Source organism: Schistocerca cancellata, chromosome 11 (assembly GCF_023864275.1).
Source record: "Schistocerca cancellata isolate TAMUIC-IGC-003103 chromosome 11, iqSchCanc2.1, whole genome shotgun sequence".
NCBI lineage: Eukaryota > Metazoa > Arthropoda > Insecta > Orthoptera > Acrididae > Schistocerca > Schistocerca cancellata.
The window spans coordinates 26,525,454-26,553,071 of NC_064636.1; the positions used below are offsets into that span (position 1 = coordinate 26,525,454).

The following is a 27,618-nucleotide window of genomic DNA, read 5'->3' on the forward strand; positions in this document are numbered from 1 at the left end:
TTGTTTTGTAAAAAATTTGAGAAGTTATAGCATTTAGATTTCTTTTTTTGGGGTGCCCCTCGTATACTCACTGTCCCCCTTCCCTGTAAACATCATGTTGGTCATGGTGGTAACACTATATCTTTGTCTTCAGTTTGCTTTTCCAGAGAATTTAAAGATATCCACAGGAGTTGTGATTCGAGACTCTACTAATGTAGCTCGCATTTTATGCAAAAGCAGTGAACCGTAGGTAGACCTCAGCATTCATCTTGTAATGTATTTGTTTTCAATATTACAGTCAGCCATTACCTGCCTTTGAAACTATCGACAACCCAATTTTCAAGCTCTCGAGATCAGTTGTCATTAATTATGCAATATCTTCATTTTTAATCTGCAGCTGAGAAGCAATTCGTCCTCAGAATTACGGTATTTTTCTCGTAGCCACGTAGAATAGACTGTATGCAATGTTAGCGGTCCTGACACTGTCGCCACCGTCCCGCAGATCTCCCTACCGAGCGAGAAGCGGCGAAACGTGACGCAGCTGTACAACCCGCGCACCGTGGAGCAGCTGCAGCGAGAGTACCCGTCGGTGCCGTGGCTGGAGTACCTGCAGACGCTGCTCCCGCCGCACGTCACCATCTCCAACGACGAGTTGATCGTCGTGTCGGTGCCGTCCTACCTCAAGAGCCTCGAAGCCCTGCTGAGCCACACCCCCAAGAGGTACGTCACAGCCAGGCCGCCGGCGCACTTGCGGACACTGCGGCTGCTAACCCTTCCGAACTGCCTGCCCGATCGCCGACATCAGCTCGACAGGGAATAAACGGAGAACACGATACTACTCACACATCTCATACCGCAACACAGATACGACTTACGAAGGCGACATCAGCTCAACAGGAAATAAATGGAGAACACAATACTACTCACATCTCATACCGCAACGCAAATACAACACATAAAGGTGACATCAGCTCAACAGGAAATAATCGTAGAACACGATACTACTCACATGTCTCATACCGCAACACAAATACGAGATATGAAGGCGACATCAGCTCAACAGGAAATAAACGGAGAACGCGATACTACTCCCATGTCTCATACCGCAACACAAATACAACATATGAAGGCGACATCACTCAACAGGAAACAAATGGAGAACACGATGCTACTCACACGTCTCATACCACAACACAAATACAAGATATGAAGATGACATCAGCTCAACAGGAAACAAACGGAGAACACAATACTACTCACATGTCTCATACCGCAACACAAATATAACAATGAAGGCGCCGGTTTTTAATCCCAGGATCTTCCACCTGGAGTGTGAATGCTGTGCTGTGCTGTACGTGGCTTTTCATCTTGACAGCAAAAGAAGTTTTAATGTCTGTATAGGAGTCAGAAGTCACTCCAGTAGTCTGTTTACAAATATCTACTGCGACATGGCTACTCTGGAAATCCCACTTAAGCGCCTGGCAGAGTGATCATCAAACCACCTTCAATATAGTTCTCTATTGTTCCAGTCTCGAACAGCACACAGAAGAAACGAAAGCCTATATCTTGCTGGGCAAGCTCTGATTTCCCTTATTTTACTGTGATGATCGTTTCTCCCTATGTAGGTCAGTGTCAACAAAATATTTTCACATTTGGAGGCGAAAGCTGGTGATTGATATTTCATAAGAAAATCCTGCCACAGTGAGAAATGCCTTTGTTTTAATGGTGTCCACCCCAAATCCTGTATCATGCCTGTTACACTATCCGATCTCCTCCTCTTCCTTTGTCCATCTCTGCCCTCCCTCCCCACCATCCTCCCCCATATCTGTGTCCATCTCCTCCTCCTCCCTCTCTGTCTGTCTATCTCTTCCCCCCCCCCCCCCCCCCTTTCCTTCTCTCTCCACATTATCAACCCCATCCCACTAGAAGGTCGCTGCTTTGTGCGTTCATAGTTTTCCATTGCAGGTGTGTAATATGTGTAACAAGTTTAGTTGAAATCGAACTTTTTACCCACTGCTTTGCCCACATATACACATTTTACATATATTTAACATATTTCACTCGTACTTCTACCATCCACAGCTTGTGATCTCGCAGTCGCATTTTCGCTTCCCGAGCAAGGGGTTCCGGGTTCGATTCCCGGCGGGTCAGGGATTTTCACCTGCCTCAAGATGACTGGGTGTTTGTGTTGTCCTCATCATTTCATCATCATTCTAGAAAGTGGTGAGATTGGACTGAGCAAAGGTTGGCAATTTGTACGGGCGCTGATAACAGTGCAGTTGAGTGCCCCACAAACCAAACATCATCATCATCATCATATCTCTACCAAATTTCACCCTTCAATTTTGTTGCCGTGCAGCTTATTGTCTGTGGCATCATTTCCCTCGACAAGTGTGCCATACAATGATATAGTGTTGCATGTACATCCAGTGGTATATGTAGACACTTTTTCTAGAATGTGTTGTGATTCTAGTTAGTACCAACGAAGCAGTAAATTAATACATCATGCACGATGCAGCAGTTTTTCCAGATATCTCAATATTTGTGACATCGTATCTCATGAACTTTGTGTCGTACAATGATATATTTTTGCAGGCATGTTCAGTGGTATATCTGAATCCTATCTGCAAAATGTGTTTTGAATAGATTTAATGTATTGCTAGAGAAGTAATAAATTGAAAGCTGATGCCTGATGTGGCTGCTTTACTGCGTGAACAGCGGAAATGTAATAAGTGATAACTTTTCTCCTTTCATCATTTTTTGGGAGCTGTTTTGTCTTCTTGTATGGTTTGAAATTACGTGTAAAGTTTGTTGCAAATTGCTAACTGCTCTCAGTCTCAAATGCTGGATGTATACAGTTTGGCGATTTGCATGTCGTGAGCTATGCTCTTTTTTTTCATGCCCAGCCCCATGGGAGGTATGCAGTTCTTAGCCCCACAGTGGCTCTTTCCAGACAGTAAGTGATACGTGTACCAAGTTTGGTTGAAATCAATCCAGTGGTGTAGAAGGGGATGTGGAACATCCATACATACAATTGTTACAACAGGGTATATAGTGGACAACCTCAGAGCATAAGAAACTTGATGTAGCCAGCCAATAGCAACATCACTGTTAAGTAGTGTGAACACACAGATAGGATAAGTTAATGATTTAAATTAATGCACATAGTGTAGCTATGAGAGAAGCTAAGCTTTCACATATAATATTGTCATTTTTGCATGTTACACTTTACAATACACCACAAAAATGTGTGAGTAAAATTTTAAATAATGACAATCTTTAGTCTTCCATGCTCAAAATTCTTCTAAGAGGCTAGTCGTCAATGTGTTAAGTTTGAATGAGAGTCAAACGCTCTGTGATTTAAGAAATTCAATGCACATTTGCACACGTAACATAAATCATCTTGCGTAAACGGAAATTTACTTTCAAATTAATGCTTTTCAGAACACCATTCGCAGTATTTTTCCCGCGACCTGTGAGGAATAGCTTTGTTCCAGCAGTTGCCAGAGAATGCCAGAAAACAGGAGTTAGCCTACTGTTTGTGGGCAGCTACAATAACTTAGGAAGCCCGTATGCTCGCACATATATAGTAGTAAGAGATTTTATATGACATCATAAAAGAAATAGGATACTCTAAGAGCACTGGAATTTCGTAAACACTATTAAAATACGTAACTTGGCTTAAACTGCACATTCATGTATCCAGATTCACAATGAAGTAGATCCTAATGGGATACTAAGCTTTTCGGCACAATGTTTGGATGCAAATTTTCTTTTAGTAGCAGTACCGTATTAGCTCGTGTTTGGTTCTTCATTGTTGTGTAATGTCATACGTGCCAGAAGACAAAAATGTGCACTTAAAATTCAGTGAACAGTTGAAACTAGCCAATGGTGCAGAAACACTTTGTTTCTAATAAATTGACTGCCTCTGGGGAAAAGATTAATAAAAGCCACATTTATTCAGCAAACTGACAAAAATAACTTTATTGTTCTGCAAGGCGATTAATGCTTGACTGCCAAAAACATGGAAATAAAACTAAATCAGAAAACTGAAGCTAATAACATATTCTGTAATTATGTGAATGTCTTTTAATTCACTTGATAGCTCCCACCCACAGAAATCCCTTTTGTTTTCATTTGATATGAGAAGTACAAATAGAGGGGAAACAGCAAAATCACAAAGTGTAAAGCAGCTTACGTGGACACTAACCCCCACCTCATTACAACCCGGACTGCTATGCGCATATGTGAATCTGGCAGTTTGCGCACGCCAGAAAAATTATTCCGGGTAGTATGTGGCTCCTTGTTGCTACTGCTGATACAGCTAATGGCCACGCTTCACAAGTAGCCGATAGTGGGACAAGGTACTGGCCATACACAACTCAACTGCGCGTGCCTGTGAGCCCGTGGGCAACTGCTCAAACGAACTTGATGCAAGCAGTCGTGGAGAGAAGCCTACAGACGTTAAAGTAACCTCTGGCATGCCACAGGGGAGTGTTATGGGACCATTGCTTTTCACAATATATATAAATGACCTAGTAGATAGTGTCGGAACTTCCATGCAGCTTTTTGCGGATGATGCGGTAGTATACAGAGAAGTTGCAGCATTAGAAAATTGTAGCGAAACGCAGGAAGATTTGCAGCAGGTAGGCACTCAGTGCAGGGAGTGGCAACCGACCCTTAACATAGACAAATGTAATGTATTGCGAATACATAGAAAGAAGGATCCTTTATTGTATGATTATATGATAGCGGAACAAACACTGGTAGCAGTTAGTTCTGTAAAATATCTGGTAGTATGCATGCGGAACGATTTGAAGTGGAATGATCATATAAAATTAATTGTTGGTAAGGCGGGTACCAGGTTGAGATTCATTGGGAGAGTCCTTAGAAAATGTAGTCCATCAACAAAGGAGGTGGCTTACAAAACACTCGCTCGACCTATACTTGAATATTGCTCATGAGTGTGGGATCCGTACCAGGCCGGGTTGACAGAGGAGATAGAGAAGATCCAAAGAAGAGCGGCGCGTTTCGTCACAGGGTTATTTGGTACGCGTGATAGCGTCACGGAGATATTTAGCAAACTCGAGTGGCAGACTCTGCAAGAGAGGCACTCTGCATTGCAGTGTAGCTTGCTGTCCAGGTTTCGGGAGGGTGCGTTTCTAAATGAGGTATCGAATATATTGCTTCCCCCTACTTATACCTCCCGAAGAGATCACGAGTGTAAAATTAGAGAGATTCGAGCGCGCACGGAGGCTTTCCAGCAGTCGTTCCTCCCGCAAACCGTACGCGACTGGAACAGGAAAGGGAGGTAATGACAGTGGCACGTAAAGTGCCCTCCACCACACACCGTTCAGTGGCTTGTGGAGTATAAATGTTGATGTAGATGAAGTCACCTGTCGGCTGTAGTTTATTATTATGAAATATTCCATAGTCTTTGCCCTGAAGACTCTGTCATATTTTACTGTGTATCAGTTCTTACCAGTCAAAATTACAAAAATTTAGCTGAAAACTAAAACATGAAAAATCTCCAGAATTTAAAAAAGTTCCTTGGTTTCTTCCGGATGAAAAAAATCCGGGGCTTTTCCCAGATTTCCCAGAGCATATACGCCCTGTATCATAACATTATGGATGTAAAGAATTTCACCAAAATCCTTTTTTGTGGGGAGGGGGGTGAGGAGGGGTGTTAGGACCCGGTGATGTCATTGCTGAATCCATGCCTGATCCAGTGTGTCACATAATTCCTTATTAAAGTATAGGATCCACTGTATTTGGTTGTAGAGTGCCAGGAGTAACCTGAACATCGCCTGTGTGTGTGCGACTTGAGAATTACTTGTTTGTCAGGGTGATGGCCAACTACGTGATGTGGCGAGCGGCCGGCGCTTCGGTCACCTACATGACTGAGGAGCTACGCAACCGCCAGCTGAAGTACCACTCGGCCCTGTCCGGCAAGACGGAGCGGGAGCCCCGCTGGAAGGAGTGCGTCGACATCGTCGCCGGAGGGTGAGTGTTATCTGTCCAAATCTACGTACTGAGAAATATGTGTGTGTATTTTCTGGCATATAATCGAGTCCCTGTCAGGAGATACCCAAACCCACAACTCCTGTGCATTTGCTTATCTTAGTTGATATTGTTTTGTACACAATTGCAGTTCTGTGCCTTCATTTGGTGTTATTGTTGTCGGTGTTGTTGTCGTGATCTTCAGTCCGAAGACTCTCCGCTGTGCTCTATCCTGTGTAGGCCTCCTCATCTCCAAATAACTACTGCAATCTGCATCCATTAGAACATGCTAACTGTAATCTTCTCTCGGTCTCCCTCCCCAATTTATACCTCCCTCACCAAGTCAGTGATCCCTTGATGTCTCAGAATGTGTCCTCTTAACTCATACCATCTTTTAGTCAAATTATACCAAAAATTTCTTCCCTCCCCAATTCGGTTGAGTAGCACCTCATTAGTTGCCCGATCAACTCATCCAGTGTTCACCCCTCTTCTGTGGCACCACATTCAAAATCTTCTCTCTTCTCGTCTCAGTAGTTAATCATCAGTGTTTCACTTTCATACAAGGTTACAACCAAGAATATTGCTTACAGAAATACTTCCTAACAGTTAATGTTATATTTGGTCTTAACAGATTTATGCATCCAGAAGGAGATTTTTCACTCTGCAGCAGATTGTGCACTGATATGAAACTTGCTGGCAGATTAAAACTGTGTGCCCGACCGAGAGTCAAACTCGGGACCTTTGCCTTTCGCAGGCCAGTTCTCTACCAACTGAGCTACCCAAGCACGACTCACGCCCCGTCCTCACAGCTTTACTTCTGCCAGTACCTCGTCTCCTACCTTCCAAACTTTACAGAAGCTCACCTGCGAACCTTGCAGAACTAGCACTCCTGAAAGAAAGGATATTGCAGAGACGAGGTACTGGCAGAAGTAAAGCTGTGAGGACGGGGCGTGAGTCGTGCTTGGGTAGCTCAGTTGGTAGAGCACTTGCCCGCAGAAGGCAAAGGTCCCGAGTTCGAGTCTCGGTCCGGCACACAGTTTTAATCTGCCAGGAAGTTTCATACCAGCACACACTGCACTGCAGACTGAAAATCTCATTCTGGAAACATCCCCCAGGCTGTGGCTAAGCCATGTCCCCGCAGTATCCTTTCTTTCAGGAGTGCTAGTTCTGCAAGGTTAGTAGGAGAGCTTCTGTAAAGTTTGGAAGGTAGGAGATGAGGTACTGGCAGAAGTAAAGCTGTGAGAACGGGGCGTGAGTCGTGCTTGGGTAGCTCAGATGGTAGAGCACTTGCCCGCGGAAGGTAAAGGTCCCGAGTTTGAATCTCGGTCCAGCACACAGCTTCAATCTGTCAGGAAGTTTCAGATTTATACATATTTTTAAGAAATGCTTGTATTTCTATTGTTAGTATGCAAATTATATACTCTCTGGTTTTGGATATCATCAGTTATTTCATTGCCTCATCAGTTTTTTCATTGCCTAAATAGCAAAACTCTTCTCCTGCTTTCAGTGTGTTTCCCAACATAATTCTTCAGTGCCATCTTATTTAGTTTGACTACATTTCGTTACATTTGTTTTTCTTTTTGTGACGTTCATCTCGCAGCATCTCCTCGACACACTTTCCATTCCTTCAACTGTTTTTCCAGACAATTTGGCATTTCTGACAGAATTGCATCACCATCATTCTCAAAAATTTTTTCTTGTCCCTAAGCTTTAATTTCTTTTTCAAATTTATGCTCGGTTTCCTCTACTGCTTGCTCAGTGTAGAGACTGAATCACATGAGGAATAGCTTACAACCTCTGTCTCACTTCCTTCTTGTCTACTGCTTCCTTTTCATGTCCTTCAGTCATACAACTGGAGTTAATGGTTTAGGTACAAAACTGAGGTTTTCAGTGTTAATTGTATTCTGGCCAAATACTCACATTAAAATCCTGACCCTTGTGGATGCTACACTGTAGTTTCCTCACATTTCTGCCATCAAATATTTGTGTGTGCCATTCCCAGTGTTCAGTGCAAACCTAACTTATCTCGTGTTGCAGCCTTTCGCTGTCTGTGGGCTCCATCTACGTACGCAAGTACTTCAACGAGGAGGCGAAGAAGGCGGCACTCGAGATGGTGGACGATATCCGTCAGGAGTTCCTGCACATCCTCCAGGAGGTGGACTGGATGGACGAGGGCACCAGGTACGTCTCACCTGCTGTATCCGTAAAAATTCCCGAGTACCTTTAGTTGTACCCCGTCATAAATTAATTACTCTGACAGAAATTACATCATGAAGCATCAGTCCAGTGTTTATCAAACAATTTGGAGATGTCCATAACATAACAGGTATTAAATTATTAAACTGTTACTCCATTTAAGACTGATGTCCTTATTTGTCAAACATATGGAGATGTCCATCATATAACAGGTATTAGAGATTAACGCTAGAATAGTACAAAGAGTCAAAATGACACCTGTCATCCCTTTTTCTTCAATATCATATCCAATTCCTTTTTAACTTCATTCAAGAAATCATATGACTTCTAATTTTTTCTGCTCTTTGTGATTATTTATACATACATTTCGTCATAAAGAGGAGAAAAAATTAGACATCATATATGTGATATGTGATTTATTCATCTCATTACGTACAATTTTAAAATAATTTGATTTGATGTACAGGAGACATGTCAAGGTTTGCAAAAGAAACTTTTTTCACTTTTTTAAGAGAAATACAAAAGTTTACATTATATTTTACATTTCTAAGTTACAGCTACACATGTACATAAAATAATACATGTAATACAATCCCTGTGTTCAGACTGTGAAGCTGTCCTCAATGAATTCATCGACAGAATAATAACACTTTTCCACCAGTAGAGTAAAGAGCAATCTTTTCATTGAACCAATCTCCATTTATATTACTGCCTTTTAATTTATTGAAAATTTTTAACCCCATATACTCTGGCGTTTGGGCATAAAGTTTTAAACAATGTGTTGGAAGTTTGAAGTTATCTTTGTGGTGAGTGCTGTAGTTGTGGTCAAAACAGAAAGTGTCTAGTGTATGTTGATTTTTATATAGGAACACCACCATCTCATATATGTAAAGTGAGGGGATAGATAGTATTTTTAAATTTTTTAACAGTGGTTGACAGGATTCCCATTTTTTTGCAACACACATCTTTCTAATTACTTTCTTTTGTAATACTAGGAGCCTAGTGACATTTGCTGGATTTCTCCAGAAGATTATGCCATAACGAATAACTGACTCAAAGTAGCAGTGATAAGCTATCTTTCTGGTATCGATATTTGTGGCACGTGACCAAATAGACATTGCAAATGCTAAGTTGTTCAGTTTATTTCCTAAGTAATCTATGTGTACCTAACAATTAAAATTTTTGTCAAGATTTAGGCCTAAGAACTTCACGGTTTGCTTATGTGATATCCTGATCATTGCAAGTTATCTTTATTTCACTCCTTTCTACTGATTTAGCTTCAAATTGCATCATTTTGGTTTTAGTTACATTTAGTTTTAGTCCATTTTGACAGAACCAAGATTCAAGTTTTTCTAAAGTATTTTTGGCTTTTTCTGGAATATTTTCAGATGCCTCATTTTCAATTAGAACTGATGCATCATCAGCAAATAAGACTGAATGAACATCAATAGCAAGTGGTAGGTCATTTATGTAAAAAAGAAACAGATAGGGACCCAATATTGAACCTTGTGGGACTCCTTGGGGAACTGTTTTCCAGTCTGATAAATAATTGGTTCCATTTGAAGCTAAAATTACTCTTTGTTTCCTACCTGACAGGTAAGAGCTAAACCATTTTAAAGCAGTGTCCCTCATTCCATGCATCTGTAATTTGTGGAGGAGTAATGCATGGTTCACTGAATCAAAAGCTTTAGTTAGATCACAGAATATTCCTGTGACCTTTCTACCTTTATCTAACGTATATGTATATATATATTGTGTGTGTGTGTGTGTTGTGTGTGTGCGTGTGTGTGTGTGCTTATGCGATCGCACGCAAGCGAGCACTTTTTTTTACATTCCGTCCAATATACTTGGATTGGTGGGAAGTGTCAATTTGACACCACTGTAGTTTTTCTTGTGAACATATATAAATAATCTATCAGTGAAATGACAATTTCACATGTCATTCAGGTAATATTCTCCCTCCACGAAAGGCATTTTGAAACACGTTTGTTCAGTGCTTTCTGTCTTATTTGTGGTGAAATATTGCAACGTCTTATGAGGAAATTGTTGCTTATGAGGAAATTGTTGCATATTGGCACATGTCATTCAGGTAATATTCTCCCTCCACGAAAGGCATTTTGAAACATGTTTGTTCAGTGCTTTCTGTCTTATTTGTGGTGAAATATTGCAACATCTTATGAGGAAATACACGGAATCAAGTGTTCAAAAAGTATTGAAAATGGTAACTGGGCCTTGTTGCTTGAGGAAATGGAGAAATGTCATGTATTCTCAGAGTGTCACTTGAACATAAGGTTTATCTGCGAATGAACTTTGATTGCATTCTTGCGGGCCTACTATCGTCATCGACATTGTGCTGAGGTACATATTTATGGAGACTGCCACAATACCTGAGCTGAATTTGTACCAGCCAACAAATTGCCTCATTTAGGTGAAATTTGTTGAAAGTTCAAAGAAAACAGTATTTGTCCATATTTCCCTCGTGAATATATAGCTGGAGATGAGCAACAAGATACAGATCCACTCAGTTCATGCCCAATAAACCCAACAAATATGGTCTCAAATTCTGGATTGCCACCGCCATAGTGACAAAATATATATGTAATGCTTTCCCATACCTCGGAGAAAGAAGACACAAAACAGCAGAAGTGTTCACAGGAGATTATGTCATTCTACATCTTGTGGAGCCATTTGTAAATCGTGGAAGCAGCCTGAAGACAGACAACTTCTTCACATCTCTTCAACATGCAAAGAATTTCAAAGAAAAGAAAATTTCATTATTCAGCACAAAGAAGAGATCAGTTGTGAAATACTGTCCATCAGCATCCTGGGCCAAACTGGCAACACACTGCGCTGTGACCATATACCGAGTAACGCAGAATGAAAATGTCATTCTTCTGAGGACACTACATGCTGAAGTAGCAATAAGCAAAGAAGAGAAGAGGAACTCTGCAACCAGAACATTCCTCAGTGCAACAAAGTATGGGGTGGATGTGGTCGATCAAATGATCCGTAATTGTACTTCAAAGATTGTACCTCAAAGGTTGTACATATGGAGAGGGTCGATGCACTTCTTCTATGACACCATGTGCATGGCAGAAATAAATGTGTGGATTGTCTATAAAATAGTAAGAAATAAGAAAATGGAAAGCAAGAAATTGATACTTCAGCTGGTAAATGATTCAAGGAAACAAAAGAGTAGGATGAAGAGCAGACAAACAAAGAGGATACGAGGCCAGAATGATCTCGAAAGTGGAGGAAGTTCCAAATTAGCCTCAGCAAAGGCAAAAAGGCCAGCAAGAACAGTGTAAAGTGCACAGATCTGTGTGTGGAAAAGTTGCTTGTAAAATAGAAATCAACTGTGAAAGGAGTATCTACCAGATTCCAGAGACTCGAGTAAAATGTACAAGGGCAAATAAGAAAGCCTAAGTAAGGTAAATACAGGTAATGATAAATACACTATAGGCCATTAAAATTGCTACAGACGCGAAATTTAAGCGACAGGAAGAAGATGCTGTGATATGCAAATGATTAGCTTATCATCAGAGCATTCACACAAGGTTGGCGCTGGTGGCGAAACCTACAACCAGATGACATGATGAAAGTTTCCAACCGATTTCTCATACACAAACAGCAGTTGACCTGCGTTGCCTGGTGAAATGTTGTGATGCCTCATGTAAGGAGGAGAAATGCGTACCATCACGTTTCCGACTTTGATAAAGGCTGGATTGTGGCCTATCGCAGTTGCGATTTATCGTATCGCGACATTGCTGCTCGCGTTGGTCAAGATCCAATGACTTTTAGCACAATATGGAATCGGTGGGTTCAGGAGGGTAATACAGAACGCCGTGCTGGATCCCAATGGCCTCGTATCATTAGCAGTCAAGACGATAGGCATCTTATCCACATGGCTGTAACGGATCGCGCAGCCACATCTCGATCCCCAAGTCAACAAATGGGGACGTTTACAACACAACAACCATCTGCACGAACAGTTCGACGACGTTTGCAGCAGCACGGACTATCATCTCGGAGACCTTGGTTGCGGTTACCCTTGACGCTGCATCACAGACAGGAGTGCCTGCGATGGTGTACTCGATGATGAACCTGGGTGCACGAATGGCAAAACGTCTTTTTTTTTTTTTTTTTTTTTTTTTTTTTTTTTTTTTTTTTTTTTATGAGTCCAGGTTCTGTCTACAGCATCATGATGGTTGCATCCATGTTTGGCGACATTGCACTGAACGCAGATTGGAAGCATGTATTTGTCATTGCCATACTCGCGTATCACCTGGCGTGATGGTATGGGGCGCCGTCGGTTACACGTCTCGGTTACCTCTTTTCTGCATTGACGGCACTTTGAACAGTGGACGTTACATTTCAGATGTGTTACGACCCGTGGTTCTACCCTTCATTCGATCCCTGTGAAACCCTACATTTCAGCAGGATAATGCACGACCGCATGTTGCAGGGCCTGTACAGGCCTTTCTGGATACGGAAAATGTTCGCCTGCTGCCCTGGCCAGCACATTCTCCAAATCTTTCACCAATTGAAAACGTCTGGTCAATGGTGGCCGAGCAACTGGCTCGTCACAATACGCCAGTGACTACTCTTGATGAACTGTGATATTGTGTTGGAGCTGCATGGACAGCTGTACCTGTACACGCCATCCGAGCTCTGTTTGACTCAATGCACAGGCGTATTGAGGCCGTTATTACGGCCAGAGGTGGTTGTTCTGGCTACTGATTTTTCAGGATCTATGCACCCAAATTGCGTTAAAATGTAATCACATGTCAGTTCTAGTATAATAGCTATGTCCAATGAATACCCGTTTATCATCTGCATTTCTTCTTGGTGTAGCAATTTTAATGGCCAGTAGTGTAAATGCAGGCCACACGGGAAACGGCAATCACTTTAAATCGAAGGGCATGTTTAAAGCACTGCATATCAATGCAATATGAGGAATGAATATATCTTCACCTCCTGAATACCCTGCAATTATGGTGGCCTCTATTACATTCGGCTGTAGGTTCTTGACAGCAAGCCTCGTTCCATTGCGTAAATCACATTTCTGTCAAATTCTCAAGCTCATCCCACGATCTCGTGATGTCTGATGGTACTTTCTTAATTTTTTCATTGAATGTAAAAATCTGAAGTAAACTGGGTAAGGACTTTGAAGTAAAGCAGTCAAGTACTTTTAAAAGTGTGTAGTAACAATGTTTTTCCTTTATATACCAAAAGTATAGGAAAAGACAGATTATTAGTTACTATCAGGAAGACATGTCAGTTGCAGACAGCCACAATTAAAACACACTCACATGCAGCCATCAGGCACAGCGTTCATCAGTAAAACAGACGCACCCACCATTCACACATGTAAGCACACCTCACACACACATGGCTGCCAACTCCAATATCTCAGTGCAGAATGGAACCATCACATGGGATGCAAGCAGCAATGTGCAGGAGGTGGAGAAGGGGAAGGCACAGTAGTGTATGGGTGGGAGAGAGACAGACGCTGTCTGGTGAAGTGTGCAGGGACTAGACTGCCAACAGATGCAGTGTCAGGGGTTGTGGGGCAGGAAAGTGGGGAAAAAAGGAACAAAAAATGGAAAGGGGCGGGGAGAGATGAGAGGATGTATTGGCAGAGGACTGCCAATAAACAGAGTGGGAAATGAGAATGGGGAAGATACGATAGGACAAAGGGATGTTACTGTAGGTTGAGACCGGGATAATTACGGGAACGGAGAACGTGTTTTAAGGATAACTCCCATCTGCGCAGTTCAGAAAAGCTGGTGGTGGAGGGAAGGATCCAGATGGCTCCAGTAGTGAAGCAGCCGTTGTAGTCAAGTGTGTTACGTTCAGCTGCATGTTGTGGTTACAGGCTGGTCTAGTTTGCTCTCGGCCACAGTTTGGCAGTGGCCATTCATCCTGGTGGGCAGCTGGTTGGTAGTCATACCAATGTAAAAATCTGTGCAATGATTGTAGCAGAGCTGATAAATGACATGTCTTCTTTAACAGGTGGCCCTACTGCTGATTGGGTAGGATAAATCTGTGTCAGGACTGGAATAAGAACTGCTGAAATATTAATAAATTGAGACCCTAAGCTGTCGACAGGCGTTGATATACATCAACGGGGACAGTTGAAAATGTGTGCCCCGACTGGGACTCGAACCCGGGATCTCCTGCTTACGTGGCAGATACTCTATCCATCTGGGCCACTGAGGGCACAGAGGATAATGCGGCTGCACGGATTTATCCCTTGCACGCTCCCCATGAGACCCACATTTTCAACTTAATGTTCACACACTACATTCGTAGTTCCCCTGCCCATTACACTCATTACTCACGGCAGACAGTCTTTCCAAATCCCGTAAGAGTTCGGGCAATGCGTGTGCATCCAGCACAGAAGAAGGAGGTCAAAAGCTGGTTAGCCTTCACTATAGGACATGTCCGAAAGAACAGATACCACCTTCATATAGTTAAGGCCAACTGGCCATTGACCTTCTTCTTCTGTACGGATGCACACACACTGCCAGAACTCTTACGGGACTCGGTAAGATTGTCTGCCATGAGTAATGAGTGTAATAGGCAGGGGAACTACGAATGTAGTGTGTGGACATCAAGTTGGGAGTGTGGGTGTCATGGGTAGCGTGCAAGGGATAAATCCCTGCAGTCGCACTACCCTCTGTGCCCTCGGTGGCTCAGATGGATAGAGTGTCTACCATGTAAGCAGGAGATCCCGGGTTCGAGTCCCGGTCGGGGCACACATTTTCAACTGTCCCCGTTGATGTATATCAACACCTGTTGACCGCTTAGGATCGGGATATATCGCTTCATTCTGAGAGAGCTGCATGGTCACCAATGGTATCTGTTCTTTCCGACATGTCCGAAAGAAGAGATACCATCTTCCTGTAAGAAGAGTTGGGTGGGTGGATTGGGTAGGTTTTGCACCTGGGCCTTCCACAGGCGTAGCATCCTTGTGGCAAGGGGTTGGGATTGGGAGTGGCATAGGGATGGACTAGGATGTTGTGGATGTTGGGTGGGCAATGGGACACCACTTTAGGAGGGATGGGAAGTGTCTCAGGTAGGGTGTCTCTCATTTCAGGGCGCAATGATAGGTAATCAGAGCCCTGGCGAAGGATGTTGTTCAGCTGTTCCAGTCCGGGTTGGTACTGGGTGACGAAAGGGATACTCCCTTCTGGATGGTTCTTGGGAGTAATGGAAGGATTGCGGGTGTGAGAGTAAATGCCATTGGAGATCTGTTTGTGAACTAGGTCTGGGGATAGTGCCTGTCTGTGAAGGCCTTGATAAGATCCTCAGCATACTGAGCAAGGGAGTTTTTGTCACTGTATATATGCCATCCCTGGGTGGCCAGTCTGTATGGGAGGGATATTTTGGTGTGAAAGGGATGACAGTTGTCAAAATGCAAGTACTGTTGGTTGTTGGTATGTTTAATGTGGACAACATCTATGAAGGTGGCACTTCGAACACTGCTAAAATTACATTTTCCCCTGGTGATTTTGTTCCGTTAAGAATGATATGTTGAATTCTATCTGCAAACAAGTCCTGAATCTATTCACAGATCTGTTCCAGTACTTGGTAAGCTTGAATTCTGTTCACTAAATGACAGTGTGAAACTCTCCTACAGCCGTTCTGAAGTCGAGGAACGTGGCAACAAGGATGCATTCTTTCACTTTCTTTGCAAAATGTTTCATCTGTTGTTCTCCAGTATCACTTAACCGACAAAGACCTTACAGATCGTGGCAATGTGTAATGTGGTGTGATGTGATCTGATGTGCAGGAAGAAGGGGCTCGAGAAAGCCAAGTCGATGGCCGTCCACATCGCGTACCCCGACGAGCTGCTGGATGACAACAAGTTGGACCAGTTCTACGAGAAGGTAAGCCGTGCCAAGTCCGTTTGTAAACAAATACATTGCCTCTCACTGGAACCCCAGTATCGCAGGACAAACTCACATGTCACTGTGCCCTGCCCTTTGTAAGCTTTCCACCAATCTGCATTGCTAACTCTTTCCGAGATACACAGAATACGAGGCATAAGACATTAGTATTGTGAAGCAGGACTGACAGTGATTCATCAACTGTTCATGACACAGAGAAAGAGTTTACTAGGATTAAAATAATTTTTTGATTGATGTTTCTGTGAGTTAAGTGGGTTTAGCGCTGCCACACTACACATTTGTGTGACAATGATTTTGCATAACACAACAACTGAAAATTGACCCCCACTTTTGACAATACTGTTTCTGCATTTTAACAGTGTTCACTCGCAGAGTCGCATGTATGAATCTTTGTTTTATCTAAATAAACCACTGGCCACTTTAATTCTGGTGCCTCATTTTCAGGGCTCTGAACCGAACCTCATTGGGTTTGTCTGTCTGTCCAACTGATAAGACCATTTTCCTGAGGCATAGGTAGAGGTATCAAGTTGAAATTTGTTTGAAACACAAAGGTCAATGGACCCTCGGTTGTGTAAAAAATTTAGGCTTCTAAGTCAACACAAGCAAAAGATACAGCCACCCGTAAAGACCCTTTTTTTCTCTGGAATGGGTAGAAGTATCAAGTTGAAATGTATATCAAACACTAAGGTCTCCAAACCCTTGGCATGTTTAAGTATCTAAGTCAGTGCAATAAAAAGATATGACCACATACAAGGTTATTCAGGAGGAATGTCACATAATTTGTGAAGTGATTCTACATGTGAAAATAAATGAAAAAAGTTCTACGAACGTATGTCCGATTTCCAATCATTACGGAACTGGAATGTGTTGAAGACTGCACAAATCCGTGACTGATTATGAAGACAACTGTGAATATTAGTTACTGAAATGCTGTGAAAGGTGCTGTAGTGGATAGAATAATGGCAGGACAGATGACTCCTCCATCCTACGTGTGGTGTTAAAAAGTCCCCCACGCGTGTGAATGCACTTGTCAACATGTTCGAGCACGTCATGTTGCACATCGAACATCATCCCGGCGGACTTTAATGTGGGCAACTTCATCGTTGTTGCAAGTGACAAGTTCTTTACGTGTACCCACCTTCGTAGCATACACATTCCCCTTTAACCAGCTCCGTAAACAGAAGTCGGGGTTAGGTCGGGCGATCAGGCAGGCCAGTTAATGGATCCGCCACGGCCAACCCTCCGTTGAGGAAATGTGCTCTTCAGGTACTGGAGTACTTGTCGGGTACAGTGAATCGGTGATCCACGTACATTTGCCGTTGTCACTCTAATGTCGTGGGTGTTCGTGATACAATTGTGTGTAAATGTAGCCTCATCTGCACATAAAGTGCATTGCATGACGTCTCTGTGTAGATACAACCCTTCACAAAATTGTTGTCTGCTTGCTGAGTCACCTGTATGAAGATGTTGCACACAGAATATGTACAATCCCTCAGCATATAATGTATGCCACAATCGCGTTTCCGGAATATCGAACTGATATGTACTATGTACTGGTGATGGTACACCACTGTACCATTGCATAATGCCGTCCCTTTCCTCAACTGACTGAATGGCCTCGCATTCTGTTGTTACGTGTGCACTGGGTAGTGTTCCAGATTCATATAACATTTGAAAAACCCTGTAACATACCTTGGCAGGGGGAGTTCATCGATCAGGAAAACATCTCTGGTATTCTGTCACGGCTGCACAGACAGTGCAATTACATTACCCGTACACAAACGGGTCTGCATATTCTGCACGGGTAAACATATGTGGTGTGTTGGTATTCACGGGTACAGTGGACTTGCTCAAATAAACAACACTGAAGCACAAACGTTCACTGATCTGACCTACGAGTGCACACTGGGTACTCTTGTAGCCGTTGCCTCGGTGTGATGTCACAGCGGTGCCGACTGTCAGAGGACCACCACACCTCGTGTTAGATGGATCAGCCCTCTGTCCCACCATTATTCTATTCACCACAGTGCCCACACAGCATTTTTATAAGTAAAATTCACTGTTGTCTTCATATCCATTCGTGGATCTGTGTAGTCGGTTCCGTTCCAGTTCTGTAAAGATCAAAAATTGGAAACACGTCCATAGGACTTCTTTGTTTTATTTTCACACACAGAGTGGCCTCACAAATTTTGTGGCATTCCTCCTGATCACCCCGAATTACATATTTCAGTACCTGCAGACTCACGCGTCAAAACCTATTGGTAAACTGTCCATATACGAGGATGGTCCCATAAGTACCTCACCTAACAAAGAACACACAAAAATTTTCCAAAAAAATGTATTTATTTTTCAACATAATCTTGTTTCAGCTCTATACATTTTTCCCAGTGATGTTCAATAAGTTTGATACCATTTTCGTAATGAGAACTGTTTAATTCCTCAAAATAGCCATTAACTGCCAACATCACGTCTTCATTTGTTGAAAATCTTCAACCACCAAGACGTTTTTTCAAGTTTGGGAACAGAAAATAATCCAAGGGGGCTAAATCTGGAGAATGGGGTGCAGGAGGTAGCAATTTAAACTTTAATTCATTAATTTTGGCTGTTGCAGTGATGAACTTGTGAGCTGGTGCATTGTCCTAAAGAAACAACACTTTCTTCTTGGCCAAATGCGCCTGTTTTCTCTTGATTTCTTCCCCCAAATGTTGCAATAAGTTTGCATAATACTTCCCGTTGATAATTTAACTATCCCACGTGCTTCCCAAAAAACTGACGCGATGACCTTGCCTGCAGATCAACTGGTCTTCAACGGTTCTCCAATTTGTGTCCATTGTTTTGATTGTTCTTTTGTCTCAGGAGTAAAGTGGTGGACCCATGTTTGATCCACAGTTATGAAACTGTGCAAAAAATCAGCTTTATTGCTGCAACATTTCGCTGAACAGTCATTTCAAACATCGTCACGACACTGTTTTTGCTCGAGTATGAGCAAACACGGCACATTCCTTGCACACAGGTTTCTCATGTCCAAATTTTCAGATTGTATGCAATGTACCACACTTTTTGAAATGCCTGCTATGCTCAAGTATGAGAAAACATGGCACAAACCTTGCACACAGGTTTCTCAATATGCAATATACCGCACTTTTTGAAATGCCTACTATTTCTGATAGCTTGTGCACTTTCAGTAAATGATAATCCAGTACCGCTTTGTGGATTTTGTTCACCATTTCTGGAGTCGTCACCTCATTTGGTCAACCTCTGCGATGCTCACCTTCGCAGCTCGTACGGTGTCGTTTAAATTCAGCTACAGAATATTTTACTGTTGTCAGTGAAGGACCAGACTCTTCCAAAGTAGATGAAGGAGCAGACTCTTCCAAAGTAGAATCTAGCTCAGTTTTAATATTGGTTGCATTGAGCCCTTAAAAAAAAAAAATTGTATCACGTAATGATGACCAATTTTCTCCATTTTCACAAGTTCACTAACAACCTTCAATATTAATGGGTGCCAAACAAATACTAAACAAGGTGGCATCTTCAAACTTGAAACATATGCTCCATAGATCATTTGTTTTCTTATTCAGATATATTTTTCAGCAACAACTGCCATCTCTTTATCAGGCTAGGTACTTATGGGACCACCCTCGCATCTGGTGGTCTAGTGATGCACGTGACTGGAAGCCAAGCGGTTGCAGGATCGAATCTCGGTCAGACCCTGGGTCATTCGGTCTTTGTTTTAACGAAGTAAGGAGTCAGCAGATACAGTATGTGATTCAGCTCCCACATTGAACTGTGCATCCCCTTTCCCTGATTGGATAATTGGGGTAGCTTAGGGGCACACAATTGACTGAAGTGGTGTCCAGTAGAAAGAACTGCACCAGGCCACAGTCCCACATGAGGTTATTCTTATCTACAGGGTGTTTCCATAAGACAGTTCAGACATTTAACAGGATATAGAGGATGCCTCAAGAGCAATTTGGGGCAGGGAATCTGCAGTCTGAGAAGCCAGCTTACGGAAATAATAGGTATAAAATCACATTTGATAATTAAACTGTAACAGACCTTGCATCTGACACTATTTTTGAACACCAAGAATAATGTAGTATGCCTTTGTAATATCTACATACTCTCACTCGCTTACATGATGATTTGTTTGTTATGACACCTTTAAATACCAAATCCCACTAGAAAAAGAGCTTTTCTCGTTGACTGTTAGTGACACAGTAAAGCCCATATTGCAAGAGAGTGCCTAGCACTTGCATTACCTGTTAGACGAATGTGAGTTACTGGAGAGAAAAATTTTCAACAAAAATTTTAGATCTAAAAAGAAGCCCAGAAAAGGTACAGTGACACATGTCAAAAGACAGACAAATGACAGATACTGCAAGGACAAAGAAACTAGTAAGTATTGGTCATTTATACACAAGGAACAACAACTAAGTTAGACTCTTCCCAGCCACCTGTGTTTAAAACAGCAATTGAATTTGTTTGTTTATGTGTGCGACGTGATGTGCTAAGCCAGCACAAAACCCTCTTGAGGTTGTGTAATAAGGACTTTGGGACATCATGTGTGTATGTTTGTCAGTGAAATAAGGCAAAACTTTTTCCTACTGTCATACAGTGAATAACACTGTAGTACATTGCCATTATATTTGCTTCTTGTAATGAGTATAATAATTATTATATTTTACAGCTATATTTATAGTGACTGTTCTATATCATTATTATATTTTTGTATTGTTATGTTTTCATATTTCATATTGTTCACAATATTTTTTTCTTTTTTGACAGTTTCAATCATTGCATTTTTAGTATGTGGAACATATGACAGTTACTTTTTTTCTGTCATGTTGATATTTCTTTCAGTTTCCACAGCCTGTAAATGTCGTACACTTGTCTGCTTTGAGGTTCCAGCAAACCATCCAGCTCTTGTTGATTTCTACCCTCCCATTTTTCCACGGCGTTCTGTATGAGATCTGGCTGAGGAGAACAGATTTTTGACCTCGCGTTGCCTACATCCTAGCCTTTGCATTATTTTCCTTCCCACTAAGAGCTCAATGGCTCCTGAGAGATGAAGTAGGGTAAATGTTTGGGTTCTTTTTAAATACTCTTCTCTTCTATGTAGCTTCTTCACATTCAGTAAGTGTATTCAAATCAGACTGATTCCATATATTTCCAAAATATACTGTCATATTAATTTTATCCAAAATGGCTATCATTACAGCTGTGACTTGTGTACATTCCTAAAACATAAAGGAAAAATGTCTGCTCTTTCAGTTGCAATTCAGAGATGGTTTTAAAAATAACTATGCTTCTTCCACCCCTTACGCCCCAATTGTCATGTGCTTACCATATTATTTTGTCATTATGTTTACATACCTGTTCCTGCTGTTCAAATTACATGGGTAGGGTTTATTTTAGTGACGAAACACCTATGAGCTAGTAATTTTTGTCAAATTTTCATTATTTTTCAATAGTTTCCATCATCAGACTAAACTGTATTTATGCAATAGTGCCAGTGGGAACTGTCATTTACAAATAATCACAAAAAATATTTTAAAAATATTAAGATAGGTCTTTAGGAATTTAAATGCATCTCACATTTTAACAGACACCATGACTGTAATTAATTTTTGCTTATATTTTCGAGTTATTCAAACCATCTCGTGTCAACTGTTGTTGATAACCATTCATTCCTGGACAAACAACACATTCAGTGATTGTTAATATTAACTGTGTGTGTTCAGTCCCAGTTATAAAATATATTATTGTAAAGACACTTTGGAGGGTCCAGTGTTTTTCCCATGTTTAGTACATGTGTAAAATAAATAACAGCTAAGACATGATTGCTATAAATCTTTATGTGATACCCAATTTTGACAATACACACTGTAACTTTGCCATCCTTTCTAATAGTTTTGTGAGTTCTCCCAGAGTATTATTAGTAAGCATTATTGTTGATGCACTCTTCGGTCCAAAGACTGGTTTGATGCAGCTCTCCATGCTACTCTATCCTGTGCAAGCTTCTTCATCTCCCAGTACCTACTGCAACCTACATCCTTCTGAATCTGCTTAGTGTATTCATCTCTTGGTCTCCCTCTACAATTTTTACCACCTGCAATTAACCCCACTATGACATTCCCGTTGATGCCTCAGTACGTATCCTATCAGCCGATCAGACCTTTTAGTTAAGTTGTACCATAAATTTATTTTCTTCCCTATTAGATTCAGTACCTCTTCATTAGTTAGTGAGTACACAACTAATCACAGCATCCTTCTGCAACACCACGTTTCAAAAGCCCTTTTGCTGTTTTTACCTGGGCTCTTCATTATTTGCATTTCACTTTTGAACACTAACATTTACGTTTGATGCTAGCATATTTCTCTTTTGTAGAAATACTTTTTTCTGTATGGCAAGTTCACATTTTGTATCCTCTTTATTACTGCCATTGTCTATTACTTTCCTGTTCACATAATAAAATTCATCTTGTGCTTTTAGTGTCTCCCCTCCTTACTTAACTGCCTCAGCCTCACCTGATTGGTGTATACCTCATTACCCTCTTTTAACTGTTATAGGTGTTCATACAGGGTGACAATTATTAAACTATATGAAATCAAATTGTCATAACTCCTGAATGGTTTGCATTAGGACATTCAAACTGCACAGTTGGCCGCAGGGAACAGTGGGAATTAGTAAGGTTTGGTTCGGTTTGGTTTAGCGACGAAGCCCACTTCGATTCGGATGGGTTCATCACTAAGAAAAATTGCCACGTGTGGGGGACTGAGAATCCATATTTCACAATTGAGAAGTCTCTTCACCCTCAACAGGTGACTGTGTGGTGTGCAGTGTCCAGTCACAGAATAATTGGTGCAATATTCCTCGATGGCACGGTACCTACTGAATGGTACGTGAAGGTTTTGGAAGATGATTTCATCCCCATTATCCAAAGTGACACTAATTTCGACAAAATGTGGTCCGTGCAAGGCGGAGCGCAATCCCATCGAAGCAGGAGAGTGTTTGATGTCCTGGAGGAGTACTTTGGGGACCGCATTCTGGCCTGGGAATCCAGAAGCCACGGACACGGGTCTCGATCAGCTGCCATATTCTCGGGATCTGACAACACATGTGACTTCTTTTCGTGGGGCTATATTAAAGACAAGGTGTACAGCACTAATGCCAAAAACATTTCTGAGCTAAAAATAGTTATTGCGGAGGCTGCAGAGAGCACCGATGCTCCAACACTTCAGCAAGTGATGCAGAATTTTGTTATTCCTCTGCACCACATCATCACCAATGATGGCAGGCATATCGAAGATGTCGTAACCTAAATCCGAATATCTGTAGCGATGTTTAGATATCGAATAAAGTGTGTGCATGCCGTAGTTTGTAACTAATTTACATTTTTTTCATATAGTTCAATAATTGTCGCCCTGTATTTTAACCTCAGTTGAAGACACTATCCATTCCATTCAGATGAACTTGAAAGACCTTTGCGCTCTTGAGATATTATTATTATTATGTCATTGGTAAACATTAAAATTTGTGTTTCTTCTTCCTGGTCTTAATGGACTTTCCAAGTTTCTCCTTAGTTATGTATATCGCCTGCTAAATGCTGAGACTAAGTAACTGTGTAGGATATGCTACAACTCTGTCTCCCTCTCTCTCTCCTTTCTGAGCTGCTGTCACCATTTCATGTACTCCACCTCCTATAATGGTAGTCTGGTTTCCATTCATTTGGACCCAGTATTTTATTTCTGCTACTTTCGAAATTTCAAAGTGTCTATTACAGTTAACCTTGTCAGAATTTTTCCACAAGTTGATCTGATAGGATTGCATTTTCCTGGAGACACATTGAGTCTCAACTTTATCTTCAATAAAAACAGAAGCTGAGGTAATGATTTAAAATTTGTGCCGAGACTGGGACTCGAAACCCAATCTCCTGCTTACGAGGCAGATTTGCTATCCATTACCCCAAACTGGCATTTTCACTAACACAGTTGCACCGATTACGTCCTCCCTAACACGGGCTTCAATTGACGCCTTCGTCTCACCTTCATTTTCCTCTTCTTCGATAGTCAGTATAGCCGAGACTCTGATATTTCCTCAGCCTCGTATGTAATGAGAAAATCTTGCATGTACCTCAGGCACAGGTGATCAATTGATCTGATAGAATTACTTTTTCCTGGAAATATAAATTTGGCGATCCCTATCCTTCTTATCGAAGGGAAAGTTGAGACTCAATATACCTCCAGGAAATGCAGTTCTATCAGAGCAATAGATCACTTGCACCTGAGGTACAGGCACGATTTCCCCATTACATACAAAGTCGGTGTGCTATTCCAGTATCAGAGAACCTCAGCAATACTGACAATTTAAGAAGGGGAAAATCGAGATCGGCTGAGACGAGAACTGAAGTTCGTGTTAAGGAGGGCATTTGGACAAGGTTAGTGCAGCTGTGTTAACCACAAAGCGAGGGTAGTGCAGTGAATCACACATCTGCCTAGAAAGCAGGAGAACTGGGTTCAAGTCCCAGCTTTGGCACACATTTTAATTCATTACTACAGCTTCTATACTTGCCAAAGTTGTCTGTAAGTCTACAGATTCTATAAACATAGGCTTGCCCATTCTTCTGTAGCATCAGTATTGCCTCGTATGTTCCCATATCTCTGCTGAATCAAAATTGATGTTCGCCCAGGCTAGCTTATATCAGTCATTCCATTCACCTCGGTGGTTAAAGACATAATATTTACCGAAAACCAGCCTTCCTTTGAAGAGAGTTGCGCCAAGAGCAGTGAGCCAAAGTCCTAGGCACCGACTGACAACGCAGGTAGTGATGTCAAATTATCGCTGTGACTGCCAGTGAGTCACTGCACAGAGTTCACGCGGTTCGGTCCCTAATCCCCTGTTCTCAAGTGTGTGTTGGGTCATTGGGCAGCTGGACACAGACCCGGGACAGTTCCTGGAGAGCAACAACAACCTGACCCGCTTCCTGTACGACTTCTATTTCGGCCGCCTGCACCGGCCGGTCAACAAGTCGGACTGGACCACGCTCGGCGACTCGGCTATCGAGGTGAACGCCTTCTACGAATGGTCCGACAATGCGGCCGGTGAGTGACCGCCGTGGTGGTCTGAGTTTGTGTCTGTCTGTTTCTGTTTGTGACGTGTGTCTCGGTCACCCGCTGGAGCTTCCGCCACACTGCTGCCGACCTCCTAAAAACAATTACACCCCGTCTTCCTTCCCGTCGTTTCCTTCGGTGTAACCCCGACGAAATCCTGACAACTTTGTGAACAAATTCCTGCTGCCTGGTACTGCCCACAATGGATATTGTCATCCCTCGTGAACTGAAGCCTCTTGAGGGGTTTGAGGATATTAAGTCACAAGAAAATGTGGATTTCAGTGCAGATGAGAAAGAACCGAGTAGTGTCAGACACAAAATTAGGTGCTGAACTCGAGTTCACCACTGCCTGAATAATAAGGAACAAAATAGTTAATAATAAGGAACAAAATAGTTATGAGTGGTAGAAATTAGAAACGGTAAGGTGACAGAAAGACTGGGATCAGTTCTGGAAAAGTGCGACGCACCTGTAAAGAAAGTTGCATACGAGGAACTGATGCGTCCAATTCTCAGATACTGTTCCGGCACGTGGACTCCTTATCCGGTAGGCGTGACAGCAGACGTGAAACTAATTCAGAGGTGCACTGCTAGAACTGCACCAGCTCGAGTTAGTGGTCACTCACAGTGATGATGGGTAACTTAAATGGTGAACCTAAGTAATCGTTAGACCTAAACAGTGAAAAAGGGGGTTAGTAAAGCACTACGATATTAAAAGAAAAATGGCCGATCCAGGCTCCCACACATACGTCTCTTTCTCCATGTCAGTGGGAAAACCAACCTACGAGCTGAGAAGAATACTGGTTGGAGGGAATGCTAGATACTAATGTATACAGGGTGTTACAAAAAGGTACGGCCAAATTTTCAGGAAACATTCCTCACACACAAATAAAGAAAAGATATTATGTGGGCATGTGTCCGGAAATGCTTAATTTCCATGTTAGAGCTCATTTTAGTTTCGTCAGTATGTACTGTACTTCCTCGATTCACCACCAGTTGGCCCAATTGAAGGAAGGTAATGTTGACTTCGGTGCTTGTGTTGACATGCGACTCATTGCTCTACAGTACTAGCATCGAGCACATCAGTACGTAGCATCAACAGGTTAGTGTTCATCACGAACATGGTTTTGAAGTCAGTGCAATGTTTACAAATCCGGAGTTGGCAGATGCCCATTTGATGTACGGATTAGCAAGGGGCAATAGCCGTGGCGCGGTACGTTTGTATCGAGACAGATTTCCAGAATGAAGGTGTCCCGACAGGAAGACGTTCCAAGCAATTGGTCGGCGTCTTAGGGAGCACGGAACATTCCAGCCTACGACTCGCGACTGGGGAAGACCTAGAATGACGAGGACACCTGGAATGGACGAGGTAATTCTTCGTGCAGTTGACGAAAACCCTAATTTCAGCGCCAGAGAAGTTGCTGCTGTACGAGGTAAAGTTGACCACGTCACTGTACGGAGAGAGCTACGGGAGAACCAATTGTTTCCGTACCGTGTACAGCGTGTGCAGGCACTATCAGCAGCCTATTGGCCTCCACGGGTACACTTCTGCGAATGGTTCATCGAACAATGTGTCAATCCTCATTTTAGTGCAAATGTTCTCTTTACAGATCAGGCTTCATTCCAGCGTGATCAAATTGTAAATTTTCACAGTCGACATGTGTGGGCTGACGAGAATCCGCACGCAATTGTGCAATCACGTCATCGACACAGATTTTCTGTGAATGTTTGGGCAGGCATTGTGGGTGATGTCTTGATTGGGCCCCATGTTCTTCCACCTATGCTCAATGGAGCACGTTATCACGATTTCATACGGGATACTCTACCTGTGCTGCTAGAACATGTGCCTTTACAAGTACGACACAACATGTGGTTCGTGCACAATGGAGCTCCTGCACATTTCAGTCGATGTGTTCGTACGCTTCTCAACAACAGATTCGGTGACCGACGGACTGGTAGAGGCGGACCAATTCTGTGGCCTCCACGCTCTCCTGACCTCAACCCTCTTGACTTTCATTTATGGGGGCATTTAAAAGCTCTTGTCTACGCAACCCCGGTACCAAATGTAGAGACTCTTCGTGCTCGTATTGTGGATGGCTGTGATACAATACGCCATTCTCCAAGGCTGCATCAGCGCATCAGGGATTCCGTGCGACGGAGGGTGGATGCACGTATCCTCGCTAACGGAGGAGATTTTGAACATTTCCTGTAACAAAGTGTTTGAAGTCATGCTGGTACGTTCTGTTGCTGTGTGTTTCCATTCCGTGATTAATGTGATTTGAAGAGAAGTAATAAAATGAGCTCTAACATGGAAAGTGTTTCCGGACACTTGTCCCCATAACATATTTTCTTTCTTTGTGTGTGAGGAATGTTTCCTGAAAGTTTGGCAGTACCTTTTTGTAACATCCTGTATATC

The 27,618-nt window shown here is 42.3% G+C and overlaps 1 protein-coding gene and 2 non-coding genes across 6 annotated transcripts in view; all 3 read left to right on the forward strand.

Moving 5' to 3' along the window:
- Nucleotides 1-27,618, forward strand: part of LOC126108960 (neprilysin-2-like) — a 600,695-nt gene that overhangs the window by 529,244 nt on the left and 43,833 nt on the right. For 3 of the 4 annotated variants that reach the window (XM_049914349.1, XM_049914352.1, XM_049914351.1), the window contains 5 exons: nucleotides 482-699; nucleotides 5,824-5,982; nucleotides 8,017-8,160; nucleotides 15,974-16,070; nucleotides 25,025-25,196. In XM_049914349.1, coding sequence (XP_049770306.1) covers nucleotides 482-699; nucleotides 5,824-5,982; nucleotides 8,017-8,160; nucleotides 15,974-16,070; nucleotides 25,025-25,196 — 790 coding nt within the window. The remainder of the gene's footprint in view (nucleotides 1-481; nucleotides 700-5,823; nucleotides 5,983-8,016; nucleotides 8,161-15,973; nucleotides 16,071-25,024; nucleotides 25,197-27,618) is intronic. The other variant, XM_049914350.1, reaches the window with a different exon arrangement.
- Nucleotides 6,938-7,012, forward strand: Trnal-cag (transfer RNA leucine (anticodon CAG)). The gene has a single exon. It is a non-coding gene; the product is annotated as a tRNA-Leu (tRNA).
- Nucleotides 14,862-14,936, forward strand: Trnat-ugu (transfer RNA threonine (anticodon UGU)). Its single transcript has one exon. It is a non-coding gene; the product is annotated as a tRNA-Thr (tRNA).